The sequence below is a fragment of the Eriocheir sinensis genome, chromosome 47 (assembly GCF_024679095.1).
Source record: "Eriocheir sinensis breed Jianghai 21 chromosome 47, ASM2467909v1, whole genome shotgun sequence".
Lineage (NCBI taxonomy): Eukaryota > Metazoa > Arthropoda > Malacostraca > Decapoda > Varunidae > Eriocheir > Eriocheir sinensis.
Genome location: NC_066555.1, coordinates 2,609,367 through 2,626,291, shown reverse-complemented (window position 1 = coordinate 2,626,291; position 16,925 = coordinate 2,609,367). Strand labels below are relative to the sequence as shown.

At 46.8% G+C, this 16,925-nt stretch overlaps 1 protein-coding gene across 1 annotated transcript in view; it reads left to right on the top strand.

Moving 5' to 3' along the window:
• Window positions 1–16,528, top strand: part of LOC126981277 (protein unzipped-like) — a 66,800-nt gene extending 50,272 nt beyond the window's left edge. The window contains exon 2 of the mRNA XM_050832171.1: window positions 13,511–16,528. Within this exon, the coding sequence (XP_050688128.1) occupies window positions 13,511–14,789 (1,279 nt within the window). The 3' untranslated portion in view covers window positions 14,790–16,528. The remainder of the gene's footprint in view (window positions 1–13,510) is intronic.
• The last annotated feature ends 397 nt before the right edge of the window (window positions 16,529–16,925 follow it).

Here is a 16,925-nt window from a genome sequence, read left to right as displayed (position 1 = left end):
GTAGCAGGCGGCGCTGGTCATTACCTGCGCATAATCACACTCGTCTCAGGTAATTAAGGAAGCTGCAAGATTCATCGCCGATTAATTACCCTCATTAGACTCATTAGCCGCGTCGCCCTCGTTACGCCGCGGAGCCTTCAAGGGCGGATGTACTTCACGCTTCCTCTTCTATACACACGCACGCACGCACACGGCTACAGAACACGATGAGGAGATAGAGAGAGAGCGCGACCAAACACATGCACGAATTAACAAACAAAACATAAAAAAAGAGACAAAAATAGACCAGCTTCCTTGCGTTTGAGAGCCGTGAACATTGATTTAAGAATGCGTGTTCTCTTGTAGATACACACGTACGCACACACATGACTATGGACAGAAAAAGGAGAGCGAAAAGGAATTCACAAACAAACAAACAAACAAATGACATAATTAGATCTCATTTTCATACGCATACAATAATTTACGCTTGTGTCCTCTTCAATACACACATACGCATGCACACGGCTATACGGACACAAACACATGCACGAACTCACGCAAAAATAAAGGGATATATAATTAGACATGTTTCCATACGCTTGAGATTCGAATTTACCGATTTACGCATGTGTGCTATCTTCTAAATACGCACATACGCACGCACGCACAAAACGAGAGAGTGAATATACTTACGTACAAAAAAATACATATAAAAAAAAATAAAAGCTATAAATTTTGTTGGAGTAAATTTGATTCGTGACAAACTGCTCATAATTTATTTTGGAACGAAGTATAACTCTCTCTCTCTCTCTCTCTCTCTCTCTCTCTCTCTCTCTCTCTCTCTCTCAGTGGCATAAAGTTTTCATTTAATATTTACTTGAGAGAGAGAGAGAGAGAGAGGGGGTCGGGGGTCGGACATATCAACCATCAGTTCATTGGCGGCAAACAGTCTTACTCTCTCTCTCTCTCTCTCTCTCTCTCTCTCTCTCTCTCTCACTCTCAGTGGCATAAAGTTTTCATTTTAATATTTACTTGAGAGAGAGAGTACAAACAGGGGGTCGGGGGGGGGTCGGACACACTACCTTATCAACCATCAGTTCATTGGCGGCAAACAGTCTTACTCAGCGTCGCCCCCTCACCCTTAACCCCTTCACCCCCACCCCCCCTGACCCCCCTCATAACTCATTCACCCTCCCCCTGACCCCTTATATCCCCCTCCCTCTCTCTCTCTCTCTCTCTCTCTCTCTCTCTCTCTCTCTCTCTCTCTCTCTCTCTCTCTCTCTCTCTCTCTCTCTCTCTCTCTCTCTCTCTCTCTCTCTCTCTCTCTCTCTCTCTCTCTCTCTCTCTCTCTCTCTCTCTCTCTCTCTCTCTCTCTCCGAAAAACAAGGGTGCATTATTTACATTCCAATCTTTGTGGCATTTACTTATTCACTACTGCAGGTAAATTCCAGGTGAAGGAAAATAAATAAATGAGGAGGAGGAGGAGGAAGTGGATTGTGAAGTGGACGTGTGTGTGTGTGTGTGTGTGTGTGTGTGTGTGTGTGTGTGTGTGTGTGTGTGTGTGTGTGTGTGTGTGTGTGTAGATGTGAGGGATTGTACCGTGTGTGTGTGTGTGTGTGTGTGTGTGTGTGTGTGTGTGTTCAAGGGGATGAAATACGATCATGTGTTACGATTTCAAAGCATCACCTTCTCGCTCTTAAGCCTCCTCCTCCTCCTCCTCCTCCTCCTCTTCCTCCTCCTCCTCCTCCTTCTTCATCCTCTCCTTTAAGTCGTACTCGCCAACACTATCATAATCTTCTCCTTGTTCTTTCTTTCTTTTCTTCTTCTATTTGCTCCATGTTGTTGTTGTTTTTTTGTTCCTTTTTATTTCAACGTCTTAACTCATTCTTCCCTTCTTTTTCTTTTGTTTCTCTTCATCTAGTTCCTCTCACGTCTCTTCCTCTTTTCTCCATCTTGCTTTTTTATTTTTGTTTCATTTTCTTTTCTATTTCCTTTTTGCTTTTTCTACTTTTATTTTTTCTTGCATTTTTTGTTTTGTTTTTGTTTTAACGTCTCCACTCGCTTTTCTTTTCTTTCTTCTTTTCATCTAGTTCCCTTTACGCCTTTTCTTTTCTTCTTCTTCTTCTTCTTCATCTTCTTCTTCTTTTCCTCTCACATCCATTTTTCTTTTCACCAGCTTTCCATTTCCTCCTCCTTCTCTTCTTCATCTTCCTTTAAATTTTCTTCTCTATTCCCTTTCTTCCTCTTCCACCTTTCTCTGCAACCTCCTCCTCCTCTTTCTCTTACACCTCTTTTCATATCATCCTCCCCCCATTTCTCTGCATCATCTCTCCTCTTTTTCTTCCTCCTCTTCTCCTCCTCCTCCTCCTCCTCCTCCTCCATCATCGTTCAAACAGCCTTAATTCGACAAACACCGCGGCTTCCAAACATCGATTCTTCTTCCTCTTCTTCTTCCTCACCGACTTAAGCGTTTGAGCCAATCCTTTCCTTCTTCTTTAGCGTCTGGCAACACCTCCTCATTTATTATTTCCTCCTCCTTCTTCTTCCTGTTCTTGCTCTCGTTCTCTTCATCCTAGTCCTCTTCTTCCTCCTCATCATCTTTTCCCTTTCTTTTTCTTTTCTTTTTTTTTTCTCCGCCCTTCATTCACTACTTCCTGCTGTTTCTTTTTCATTATCTTCATCCTAATTTTTTCTCTTCGTCATATTATCTGTTTTTCTTTTCTCCTTTTTCATCATTTTCTTTTTTCGTTCGCTTCGTTGTCATTTTTCCCTTATTTTTCATCGTCACTCTTATTCCAGTCGCTCTTCATTTCGCTGTTATTTCATGTCTTCCTCCTCCTCCTCCTCCTCCTCCTCCTCCTCCTTATCCTCCTCCTCCTTCTATTGCCTTTCTTGTTTCCTTCTCCTTTTCTCTTTCATTCATCTCCTCCTATTTCTGTCTAGCGATTTTTTAAAGTTTTGCCACCATGTTGTTTCTCTTCCTTCCTTCCTGCTTGTCTTTCTTTCTTTCTTTCTTTCTTTCTTTCTGTCTATTTATCTTCCTTTTTTTTCTTCTTCCTTCCTGTTTATCTTCCTGCCTTCCTTTCTCCCTTTAGTCAACTGGAGAAGAGAAGATTGTTGTTGTTGTTGTTGGTGGTGGTGGTGATGGTGGTGGTGGTGGTTTTGTTGTTGTTGTTGGTGGTGGTGGTAGTGGTGGTGGTGGAGCGGGAGGTGGTGGTGAAGGAGTCTTTGCCTTATATTCTTGCCTTTGTAGTGGCTTCGAGGAGAGAGACGCTCAAGTATCTCCGCTTAGACGACTCTTGTGCCGCTAAATATAGACACACACACACACACACACACACACACACGTACGCATGGGGGAAGCGATGGAGCGAGGGAAAGATTATTAAAGGGAAAAAGTCAGAGGGAGAAGGGAAGGGAAGGGAAGGGAAGGGAAGGAAGAAGGGAGAACGTGTGCTAGATTCAGAGGAGACTTTGGTAGTGATGGTGAGATTGAGGGGAAAAGGGAGGGGGGAAGTTAGGATAGTGTAAGCTAATTGATGTTTTTTTTAAGGGAGGGAGGGAATAGGTGCAAAATGAGAGGGATAGAATATTAGGTAGAATACAACGAAGGGGAAAGTTAGGGAAAAGAATAAGTAAAAAGTGAAGAGAAAGGAGAAATTTGACGGGAAGAACAGAAAAAGTAGAGAAAACGTGAGGAAAGGAAACGAATGACCTAAAAATTGATTGAGGGAAAAAAAAAATAGGAGAATGAGAGGAAAAGCGACATTATAGAGAAATTTGAAAGGAAACAAAGAACACAGGAAAATTTAGTGAATGGAGGAGAGGGTAGCGTTAACCCCCCCCCCCCCCACCCCTTCCAATGAACAGCTAAACTAACCTTTCCATTCCTTTCACCCAACATAACGCCTTACCTACCCTTACCTAAGACCGAACATTACCTTCCCTTCCACAGTCTCTCCTCCCATACCTCCCATAACATTTACCTCCCTTCCTCCACCTCCTCATATACACCCTTTCACCCCCCTTCCACCATAAAAAGCCTCCTCCTCCCCCTCCTCTTCCCCACTCACCCCCCTTAGCAACCCAGCAACCCAACCACCTCCGCTAAGCCCACTCAACCATAGTCACTCCGTCTGATCGCCCGATAGCATTCCACTTTTGTTTCGGGCTAGTGTGTGTGTGTGTGTGTGTGTGTGTGTGTGTGTGTGTGTGTGTGTGTGTGTGTGTGTGTGTGTGTGAGGGGAAGGAGGGAGAGAAGGAGAAAAAATAGCTGGTTGGCCTAAAAGAATAAGCATCGATGTTAAGATAGGAGAGAGAGAGAGAGAGAGAGAGAGATCATCAGGAGACTCACACACCTGAAGACACAATAAAGTGATGCTCGATGAGGTCTCCCAGGTGACGACTCTCTCTCTCTCTCTCTCTCTCTCTCTCTCTCTCTCTCTCTCTCTCTCTCTCTCTCTCTCTCTCCCTTCTCTCTTCCTCTTCTCCCTTATTTCTCTCCCTTTCCGTCACTACTCTCCCTCCTCCACTTCACCTGCTATTTTCTCCCTTCCTTTCCCTCCATCACCTCCCTTCCTCCCTCTCCCCATTTCCTCCAGTTCTCACAACATTACCTCCCTTCTTCCTCTCCCTCATTTCCTCATTCCTCCACTTCCTTCTTTACTTCCTCCTCCTTTCCTTATATTTTTTTCTTTTTTATCTTGTTTTTTTTTTGGTTTCTTCCTTTCTTGTCTTTTATTTGATTCTCATTTGTTTTATTCTCCTTTGTGTGATTTCTTTTTTTTCTTAATTTCCTTCTTCTTTATAATTTTTCTTCCTCTTTATCTTATCTTCTTGCTTCTTCCCCTCTTCGTTCTTCTTCTTATTATTATTTTAGTTTTTGTTCTTCTTGTGCTTGGTCTTGCTCCTCCTCCTCCTCCTCGTCTTCTTCTTCTTCTTCTTCTTCTTCTTCTTCTTCTTCTTCTTCTTCTTCTTCTTCTTCTTCCAACATTTATCATTTCTTATCCCCCTTTCTATCTTGACAAACTCCTATACCACCCACCTAACCCAACGCTCCTCCTCCTCCTCCTCCTCCTCCTCCTCCTCTTCCTCCTCCTCCTCGTAATGCTCCTAACAGTTTAGCATCATTTTCAAGCAATTTGTCTAAGGCGTCTCTCTCTTTGAGGAAGAAGAGCAAAGGGAAAAGAAAGGACATGTGGGGAGGGGGAGAAGGAAGGGGAGGATGAGGTGGAGGAGGAAGATAAACATGGGGAGAGAAGGGAAGGGGGGGAGGAGGAGGAAAAGTAGTCCCAGGAGGTGATTTAAGCCCCCCCCTTCCCCCCTCCCCCCCTTTTTGAAACCCTATGCCCCCCTTTCCTCCTCCTTACTCCTCCCACGGGTATCATTGTCCCTCCTCCTCCTCCTCCTCCTCCTCCTCCTCCTCCTCCGAGTGATGTGAAGACCTGGATGCTGCAAGATGAAGAATTGAGTGCATTATTGTGATTAGAGGAGGAGGAGGAGGAGGAGGAGGAGGAGGAGGAGGAGGAGGAAGAGGGGGAGGAGGAGGAGGAGGAGGAGTTAATGTGGTTGTGGTGGTGGGGTGATCACAGACAACGAAGAGATAAAGAAGAAGAAGAAGAAGATGAAGAAGAAGAAGAAGAAGAAGAAGAAGAAGAAGAAGAAGAAGAAGAAGAAGAAGAAGAAGAAGAAGAAGAAGAAGAAGAAGAAGAAGAAGAAGAAGAAATAATAAGAAAAGAAAAAGGATGATAATAATAATAATAACAATGACAAAAAAAAGAACAAGAAAATAAAAACGTAAATACAATCGATACAAAAAATAAGAAGAAATGAAAAACAGACAAGGGAAACAGAAGACAAAGAAATACATAAAAATTAAAGAAAAAAGAACAAGAATAAAAAAGAAAAGCATCAAAAAATGGAGAAAAGAAAATGAAAAGAAATAATAATAAGAATAACATGGAAAAAGTGAAGAAAATATGAAGAAAATGAAGAAAAGGAAAAAAAAGATAACATAAAACAGAAGGGAGGTAAAGAAGAAAAAAAAAGATAACATAAAAGAGAAGGGAGGTAAAGAAGAAAAAAAAAAGATGACATACAAGACAAGGGAGGAAAAGAAGAAAAAAAAAGATAACAGAGGTGAAGAAAAAGATGAGTGACATTTACTTGAAGGGGAGGAAGACAAACATGATGATACGTGTTTCTTTATGGAGCAAATAAATCCTCCTCCTCCTCCTCCGTTTATCTTATTACGCGTCTTCCTCCTCCTCCTCATCATCATCCTCACCTTCTTCCCTTCTTCGACTAAGTACATCTTCCTCGTTCGCATCCGCTCCGGTTAAGAGGAGGAGGAGGAGGAGGAGGAGGGGGAGGAAGAAAAGATAAGGAAGAAGAAGAGGAAGAGGAGGAGGACAGCGACAAGAAGAGGATGTAGGTGGAGGAGCATAATGGATAGGGCGAGTGCGAGAGGAGGAGGAGGAGGAGGAGGAGGAGGAGGAGGAGGAGGAGGTATGGAGGGGCAAGGGTCAGATCCTGTTTATCTCTCCTACCTGAAGAGGAGGCGCATATATCATGGCTGAGAGAGAGAGAATGGTATTATGTCTCTGCCACCACATCCATATCATATACTGAGTGAGGGGAAGGGAGAGAGAGGAAGAGAGGGAGACAGAGGGAGAGGGAGAGAGAGGGAGAGGGGAGGGAAGAGGGGAAGGAAACGAGGTGTGAAGCCAGAGCAAGAAAAGGGAGGAAAGAGAGAGGAGGAGAGGAGGAAGGAGGAGGAGGAGAGGAGGAAGGAGGAGGAGAGGAGACGGAGGAGGAAAAGAAAAAAAAGTAGGAGAGAAATAAGTAAGGAAAGGATGCTACTACTACTACTACTACTACTACTACTACTACTAATAATAATAATAATAATAATAATAATAATAATAATAATAATAATAATAATAATAATAATAATAATAATAATAATAATAATAATAAAAGAAGAAAAGGAAGCAAAAGAAGAGGAAGAAAATGCAATAAATAGTTAATAAAATACTAAGAGCCAATCACACACGCCTACTAATCACACACACACACACACACACACACACACACACACACACACACACACACACACACACACACACACACTCAGACACATACACAAACTCAGGAATAGGAGAAAAAAAAAAACACAGACGAAACAACACAACAAAATAATGGCCTAAATAATGGCATAATGTTTGTTCCAATGTTAAAGTGTTGAACCATTAAATTTTACGGTGTTGTTCCCATGAGCGGAATGGAGCTACTGTGCGAGGGGGGGGGGGAGGGGGGAGAGGGGGGAGGAGAGAGAGAGAGAGAATGTGTGTTTGCTTGCTTGTTTGTTTGTCTGTTAGTTCGTTAGTTGTCTGCTACGCCCAAATTAAGGCCCTGTTTGCTCTCTCCCTAAAACGGGACAATGTGTGTGTATGTGTGTGTGTGTGTGTGTGTGTGTGTGTGTGTGTGTGTGTGTGTGTGTGTGTGTGTGTGTGTGTGTGTGTGTTTAAGAGAGAGAGAACACGTTTTAAATTCATTCATAAACGTTTATTTATTTATTTATTTTTTGGCTTTGTTGCGTATGTATGTATTTCGTTGTGTTAATGAAGTGTGTGTGTGTGTGTGTGTGTGTGTGTGTGTGTGTGTGTGTGTGTGTGTGTGTGTGTGTGTGTGTGTGTGTGTGTGTGTGTATCAGGTGTCGTGTTTATGTGGCGGGCATTAGCAGACGGTGAGAGGAAAGGGAAACGAGGGGAGACGAGGGGAGAGGGGAGATAAGGAGGAGGAGAAGGAGGAGGAGGAGGAGGAGGTGGTGGTTAAGGAGAGAAAAAAATAAAGGTGAGGGGAAAGGAAGGGGAAAAGGAGATGGAAAGGAGTGTGGGGTGTTAAAAAAGGCTTAATATAGAAGGAGAGAGAGAATCGTGCAATCCGACGCCGACAGTCACCCTCTCTCACTGCTACTTCTCTCTCCCTCCCTTCTTCCTACTAACTTCTCCCTTCCGTGCTTCCTCTGGTTCGTCTCTCTCTCTCTCTCTCTCTCTCTCTCTCTCTCTCTCTCTCTCTCTCTCTCTCTCTCTCTCTCTCTCTCTCTCGCTCGTCAATCGTTCATGTAATTCTTCTTATTTCTCATATATTTGTATTTTCTTTATTTAATTACCGCAGAAAAAAATTAATACGGGTTCAATTACCGACTTCCACAGGTGTTTTAATGTGTATTTAATGAGCCTCCGTGTTAATTAGTGTCCAGGTGTGTTTGTGGAGTTAGTGAAGTAAATAATGTGAATAATTAATTGGAAGGATATTAAAGAAGGTAATACATGATAATAGGATAGATTCATCACGTCTAACCTTATTCATCTGTTCATTCTTATCTCTTAACTCATTTTTATTTCCCCTTCCTCCCCTTTCACTCACGACCCCCCTTCAGTTCCACTTCAAACTGTCTCTGTAGAGCCGGATGTCCCTTCCTTCCCTTCCCTTCCCTCGTCCCTTCATCCTCTCTATATCCCTTCGCTTAGCTTCTTATGTTCTCCTTCTTTCACCTTCCTTTTCCTATGTTGTTCTCCTCTCTATAATTTAATTCTCATCTCTTCTTTCACCATTCCTCTCATCCCTCAATTCACTCGTTTCAATTTCTCTTCACCTCTATCTTTCTCTCCCCTTCCTTCTCTCTTTTAAATACTAACTTCTCTCTCTTCCTCACTTCTTTGTTTTCCTTTTCTTGTTTCTTTCCGTTCCAACTTCTTTCTCCTCCTCCTCCTCCTCCTGCTGTCCTTCATCTTCCACCTTTGATTAGATAGTTAGTGTAGCTTGTCACAAACAGCCTCGTAAGGACCATCAAGTCTGCTGTTGTTTGTTATTCCTTTCTGTTCCTTTGTGTTCCTCCTTCTCCTAACTTCCCCTATTTTTTCCGTTTCCTTTCCAGTCTAACTTTTTTTGGAGGGGTCATATTTTTCTTTTATATATTTTCTTTTTATGTCGCTGTTTTCTGTCAATTTCCTGCATCCTCTTTCCTCCTTATCCTGCTTATCATATTTCCTTACCTGGTTTCCTCTTTCACCTTCTGTATGTGTGTGTGTGTGTGTGTGTGTGTGTGTGTGTGTGTGTGTGTGTGTGTGTGTGTGTGTCTTTTTCTCTTTTCTCTGATCGTTTTCTTTACACCTAACTCTCAAAATCATGGTTCTCTCTCTCTCTCTCTCTCTCTCTCTCTCTCTCTCTCTCTCTCTCTCTCTCTCTCTCTCTCTCCATCAGTTAGCACCTCCCTCTATCACTCGGGGCTCAGGGCGAAAGGGAGTGTAATTCAATTTGTGGAGTAAAGCAGCGAACATCGGGCGCCTGCATTGCCTCACGGGTGGTAACAGACTCTCTCTCTCTCTCTCTCTCTCTCTCTCTCTCTCTCTCTCTCTCTCTCTCTCTCTCTCTCTCTCTTTCTCGTTCTTTCCTTCCTTCCTCCTTTTTTTATGGTTTCTTCCTTGTATTGTTCTCTTATCTGGGTTGTATATCTCTTTCTCTCTCTCTCTCTATCTCTCTCTATTTCTCGTTCTTTCCTTCCTTCCTCCTTTTTTTATGGTTTCTTCCTTGTATTGTTCTCTTATCTGGGTTGTATATCTCTTTTCCGTCTTCTCTCTCTCTCTCTCTCTCTCTCTCTCTCTCTCTCTCTCTCTCTCTCTCTCTCTCTCTCTCTCTCTCTCTCTCTCTCTCTCTCTCTCTCTCTCTCTCTCTCTCTCTCTCTCTCTCTCTCTCTCTTATTTTACCTTGCTTTTCTTTCTTCCTTCTATCATTCTCTCCTTTTTTCCTTCCTTTCTTCGTTCCCTTGTTCATTTTCTTCCTTCTCTCCTCTCTCCTTTCCTTCCTTAACTCCTTTCTTTCTCTAATTCCTTCTTCCCTTCCTTCTCAAAATCCTCCTTTCCTCTCTTCTTTCTTTCCTTCCTTCCTTTCTTCCTGTGTTTCCCTCCTTCCTTCCTTCACATGCTCAGCTTTACCTTGGCTTCTATCACACGCTCACAAAATAATTCTCTGCAACCGAATGTGGCCAACGATGAATTATTATCACTCTCTCTCTCTCGTATGCAAAACCAACGCACCGACGGATAACCTCTGCGATTCTTAGGGTACAAACACCACCACCACCTACTCCACCTCTACCATCACTACCACTATCATCACCACCACCATCACCACTACCACTACTACCACTAACTTGTATCCCAGCCAGCTACAGACCATTAACAAGTCCCTAACACGTATTATGAACCTCCAACACCGCTGTCCAACACCATATACACCTCCAGGACAGCACCATTTCGCTTTTCAACACCAATAACCTCCATAGTTAAACGCCGCAACGCCAACTTCAACACCACAACGACGATACCTACAACAACTACCACCACCACCACCACCACCAAGCCATCTGATACACCATTTTTTCCCCTTAAAACCACTTCATTAGCGGTCACTTCCCCCCTTCACCACAAAAGTCACCGCTGATGGGAATGGGACTGAGAGAGAAGGGGAGAGGGAGAGAGAGGGAGAAGGAGGGAGAGAGAGGGAGAGTGCGAGTGTGTGTGTGTGGGGGGAGGGGGAGGGAGTGGATGGAAAAGGGAGACTGGTAGAAACGATGCCTATAGGTGGTGGTGGTGGTAGGGGTCTTGGTGGTGGTGGTGGTGGTAGTGGTCTTGGTGGTGGTGGTAGTGGTGGTAATGGTCTTGGTGGTGGTGGTGGTGGTACTGGTGGACACAGTTTTAAAATACATTGGCATATTCCAGTAGTTTTAGTGTCCAGAGATTTCCTGAACAAATAGATAAAATAAAAATGAAAAATAATACACAAAAAAAATGTATTATGATTCTTCTTGTTTTTGTTCTTGTTTTTGTCATTGTTTTTTCTTCTTATAGATGTTGTTGACCTGAAATAAAATAGAATTAAATGTGATACCTTACTTCCCTCTTCTCTCTCTCTCTCTCTCTCTCTCTCTCTCTCTCTCTCTCTCTCTCTCTCTCTCTCTCTCTCTCTCTCTCTCTCCCCCACTGACACCTGATCACTGCCTCGATAACTTACGAACCCTGACCACTTGTGACCACACCGTCTCTCTCTCTCTCTCTCTCTCTCTCTCTCTCTCTCTCTCTCTCTCTCTCTCTCTCTCTCTCTGTGTGTGTGTGTGTGTGTGTGTGTGAGAGAGAGAGAGAGAGAGCATCGGATGTGACGATAAATAAAAAAAAAAAAACAATATCTCGAATATATTAAAGAAAGAAATGTCAACCGGAAATATTACATCAGATACTCAAATGGCTTCTCTCTCTCTCTCTCTCTCTCTCTCTCTCTCTCTCTCTCTCTCTCTCTCTCTCTCTCTCTCTCTCTCTCTCTCTCTCTCTCTCTCTCTCCGGGACTCTTGAATCTCCTCTGAGGTGAGAGAGACTCCTCTGAGGGACTCCTGTACACTCCTCTATGGGAGGAGGAGGAGGAGGAGGAGGAGGAGGAGGAGGAGGAGGAGGAGGAGGAGGAGGAGGAGGTGAAATAGAATGATAAGTAGTAAGACGAGGAGGGAGAAGAGGAGAAAGAAGAGATGAGAAGATGCAGGAGGAAGAGGGAAGAGGAGGAGGAGGAGGAGGAAGAGAAGAAAGTTAAATAAAATGATAAGTAGAAAGAGGAGGAGGGAGAGAAGAAATGGCGAAGATGAGAAGGAGGAGGAGGAGGAGGAAGAGGCCAATGAAGAAAAGGAGAAGGAAGAAGAAAAGGAGGAGAAGAAGAAGACGAAGAAAGTGAATTAGAATGCTAGACGAGGAGGAGGAGGAGGAAAAGGAGATGACAAAAGTTAAGGAGGTGTAAGAGGAAGAAGAAACGGAAGGAGGAGTATGGGAAAAAAGAAGAAAAAAAGGAGGAGAAGGAGGTGGTGGGGGAGAGAGAGATTAGCGTGTGTGTGTATATCGGTTATGGACGAGGCCGAATCCATCACCGTTGTCCATAATTACCGGTTTTTCCCGTCGCCGATAGATCAGAGCGGGCGGGAAGGCAATTACAGGTAAGCGCCGCGCTCCGCTCCGACCATTTATCACAGCGACGAGGGTGATTACAGGTCGTTAAACTGCAGCTACTCTCCTTCTGACCTCGATCTGGGGCCATTATTACCTTTGAGCTTCTTTATAGACACTTTGGTTCATTCCTTTATTATATTGTCTGTTTAATAGATAATCTTTGCCCTTTTGTGGTGTTTCTTTATAGGGTCGTATTTTTGAACATTTTCTATTTTCTATTTCCTATGTGTCATCAATAAACTCAAGATTCCCTTTTAACTCAATTTCAGTCTAGCACATTTCACGCTTTCCTTCATATATTTCTTCTAATAATTCTTCCTACCGTCTAACTAATTCCTTAATGATTCTTCATACTATATTTCAAATTCCTCGTTCTTGCCCTGATTAATGCTCTTCAATCACCTTTTATTAAACTCAAGATGCGTTTGCTTATTACTCGATCCCGCTATACAGAGAATCAATCAGTTGTTTTTTCACACGAAGTCTTTTTTATCGGATGTGAACGTTTTGCAGTGTTTACGCTCCACAGAGACTCTTCCCTCCTCGCCCGTTCATCTCTTACCTACCTCGCTCCCCTGGGATGTCAGTCAGTTCCTTTCCTTTACACGCGTTTTTATGCAGTTTCTAGGCGGCTTTACCTGCCTCAGTGACTTGCTTCCCTCCCTCCCCTTCCCGCCGCGCTCTCCCGTCCCTCGCGACCCGTCCATAACACCGTCCCGCCGCCTCCTGCCCTCCCGCCTCTCCAACCTTTGTGTAGCTGGGGATGGGGGGGGGGGGGACACCGAGGGGACAGGGGGCATGGCGGCGTCAGGGTTGGGCGGCGTGAGGGACTAAATATGGGGCACGTAAGAGGAAGAGGACGAGGAGGAGAGGGAGGAAGAGGGGGTGGGCATGTCGGTGGTTGAGGTGAATTCATTGTTTACAGGATCAGGTCATGATGGGCGTGGTCGAGTGTCCCTCCTCGACCACCTCAACGCTGCCCTTCACGCCCCACTTGCCCCCTTCCCCTCCCTCCCTTCCTTCATGCCTCCTCGCCCTGCCCTGTCTGACCGCGCCAGGGTGGGACGCGACCCTCACCCTGTCGGCCGCGCTGAGGCAGGGCGTGCCGTGAAGGCCGTGCCGCAGTGTTTTGCAGGGTGGCTATTATGCCGGCAGGTGGCGGCGCGGCACAGCAGGGCGGCGGGCCACGCGTTTGGGCGCGGGGCGGCGCTCCGTCAACACAACACTGTGATTACTGTGAGCGCCGGCCGCCGGGGGATGCTTGGCTCGCGGATACAGAGCCAAGATTAGCTTACGCGGGGAAAGACGTGAATCGCATAGGCATGGCAGCGCTCCTTCTCCCCTTCTCCCCTCACCCCTCCTGGCACGGGTAGATGCGTGTGGCTAATGGTTAGCGCGCGCGCGCGCGTGTGTGTGTGTGTGTGTGTGTGTGTGTGTGTGTGTGCTGCATCAGGCTGACAGCTGTACTTGTGTTTCAGGCTGTGCGTGCTGGCGGCGGCGGCGGGCGGTGCGCTGGCCAGCCTGGAGATGGCCAAGATCCGGCGTGAGGGCGGCACCATCATCACGTCGTCCACGTTGGGCTGGGCGCACGCGGACGGCGTGCACGTGCCGCACGCCGTGCCCGTCACGGAGGACGACCCGGCCACCGTGTGGTGCCGCGCCGAGAAGCACGGTACGTGGGTGGCGGGCGCCATGCACAGCGGCACCTGCACCGTGCCCTTCCTCGGCTCCGTGCTGCAAGTCACCGACAGCTACGAGGTGCTCGTGTCCTTGAACGGCTCGTCCCGCGTCAGGTACGAGAACTGGGACCGCTACCTGGCGCCGCCACACAACGCCGTGAGCGTGGAGGTGCGCCGCTTCCTGGCCATGGACGAGGGCGAGGACGGCTTCCCGCAGGCGGGTTACCTGTCGCCGCAGGAGCGCCGCGCCTTCCTGGTGGCCGGCCCCCACGTGGACAAGGTGGACGCCGCCATGGTGCTGGTGGAGGACCAGCCCGTGCGGTACGACCTGCGCGCCGTCAGCCTGGACACCAGCCGCATCGCCGTGACCCACGAGGAGGAGGTGCTGGCCGAGGCGCGCCTGCTGAACCCTGGCCCGTCGCGGCAGCACGTGGTGGAGGCGAGGGAGGTGGTGGTGACGCAGCTGGCCTACTGGGGCCAGCTGAAGGGCACCTACACGGGCCTGGACGCCCACGTGGTGTCGCCGCCGCCCAGCGTGGAGGAGCGCGAGCTGACGTGGGGCGTGCAGAACGAGCTGGACAACGTACACAACGAGCTGCTGGAGTACAACCTGCCGCCGGGCACGGGCGTCTGGGTCAAGCTGATCGGCACGGTGCGCAAGACGGAGGCGCCCTACTCGGGCACGCTGACCTCCGTGTACCGCGACGGCAGCCAGTCGTCCCGCGTGGTGGAGGGCCTGCACATGGACCAGCGGCTCGTGCAGCTGCACGCCCAGTACTCGTCGCCGTACTTCCTCTTCAACAACACCGAGCTGGACATCCCCGAACAGGTGTCGGTGCTCTACAAGTCCACCACCACCACCACCACCACCACGACCACCACCACCACCACCACCACCCCGGACCCACCCAAGATCTCAATGGTGGGCCCCGAAAAGCCCAAGAGTGACTCGCTCAGCACGACCTCTCAGCAGGAGGTGGCGGTCAGCATGCACGACGGGGCGGGCCAGCTGGCCCCCGCCGGGCTGGCCCTGCTGGCCGCCCTGGCCTTGGCAGCCCGCGTGGCCGCCCTCCCCTGAAGGGCAGCGGCCGCGTCCCGCTGCCCCCCGCTGGGCCTCGCCTCATAGCGCGGTATTGGTGCCGAGGTGTGGTCGCGGTGTCGGCAGACTCCTGCCGCTGCCGGCCGTGAATACCGATGTGTTGTTGTGGGGCGACGCCGCCCCTGGACTGACGGGGGGCGCCCCTCTCCTTTCCCCTTCCTCCGAGGACACCAAGGCCCCGCCCGCCGCGCCTGCTCCCCCCTGCTTGTTCTGTCTCCTGCCGCCACTAACAGCAGGCGTGGCTGGCTGGTCTCTGCTGCAACGCTCATCAACTACTGAAGCTTTGCGGAAACTAACCACTCGTTTGGGAGCTGTGTGTGTGTGTGTGTGTGTGTGTGTGTGTGTGTGTGTGTGTGTGTGTGTGTGTGCCAGGAGCACGCTCGATTAAGCAGTATCACGGGCGGCTGTGTTGGTTTGGTTTGGTTGTGTGTAAATACTCAGTGTACAGTTCTGGTTGTATATTAATGGTAATACTGAACTTATCTTTATCCACCCCACCCTCCTCCTCCTCCTCCTCCTCCTCCTCCTACTACTACTACTACTACTACTACTACTACTACAACTACTACTACTATTATTACTACTACTACTACTACTGTGACAGCCCCGACTCGCATCCTTTCCTCTATGTCCCTCCCCCCTCCCTTAGGAGCCAGTGGGACACACACACACACACACACACACACACACACACACACACACACACACACACACACACACAAACACACACACACACACACACACACACACACACACACACACACACATAAGAAAACAAACAAACATACCCACAAACAAATACACTTTACTCCTCTTCCATGTGTCCCACGCCTTCCAAGTGTCCTAAAGTGTCCTGTAGTGTGTAAGTGCTTATGTGTTGTCGTCATCGTCGTCATGTGTGTGTGTGTGTGTGTGTGTGTGTGTGTGTGTGTGTGTGTGTGTGTAGGGAGAGGGAAAAAGCGATGAGAGAGACAAGACTGAGATTTAAGACAGACAGACAGACAGACAGACACAGACATACTTGAAAACGGAGACGGACATAAAGACAGACGAAGAAGTAAACAAGTGACGGACGGACTGGAAGGAAACAAACACCGACAGAGCAGAGGAGTCAGTTCAAGGGCATAAAAAAAGGTAAATGTGAAAAAAAAGTCCGCTACTCAAAACATGAAAGACAGAACATGAACAGAACATGAAAAACAGTGAGAGACAAGGATGAAAAAAAAATGGTGCACAGAAAAGAAACTACCCAGAGACAGACAAAACAGAAATACAGAACAGTTGAACGGACAGACGAAAAGAGATGCAAGGGCTAAGAAATACAGACATAGACAGACAGACACAAAAAAAATGGTGCACAGAAAAGAAACTACCCAGACACAGACAAAACAGAAATACAGAACAGTTGAACGGACAGACGAAAAGAGATGCAGGGGAAAGAAATACCAAGACATAGACAGCCAGCAAAACAGACACAACAGACACACACACAAAAAAAGAAAAAATATATATAGTCCAACAATCATAGAATCAGACATACGACATAACAGAAGGGCAGACAGACACAGGCCCCACATCGCTGCTCCTACCATTCTCTCAAAATATCGCTCTATACATATATAACATAAAAAAAAAAATTAACGGACGGAGATCAAAGTGTGTTGGATCTCAAACTTTACTCTTTGTACCTGTCAATATAATAAAGGTATTGACTCTCACCTGTGTTTCAATTGCCTTCGTTCTAATTTACACCTTTCTGCCTCAGTTCCCCCTTTGACAAATTTTCCTCTCTTTTCTTCCTTTTAGTTTTCCCTCCCTCCCTTCATCTTCAACCCTTCCTATTGTTCCCTCCTCCTCCTCCTCTTCCTCCTCCTCCTCCTGGATCGTTAAAAGAAGAATAAATAGAAAAGAGGAAAGTAAAATGTGTATATTCTTTCTTTCCCTGAGTTTCCCTTCGCCTCCGTTTTCTTTCTTTCTTCTCTCTGGGTTGCCCTCACTTCTCTTTCCTTCCTTCCTTCCTCTCTCTCTCTCTCTCTCTCTCTCTCTCTCTCTCTCTCTCTCTCTCTCTCTCTCTCTCTCTCTTCTCTCTTGCACAGTATACGTCCTTCAGTTATA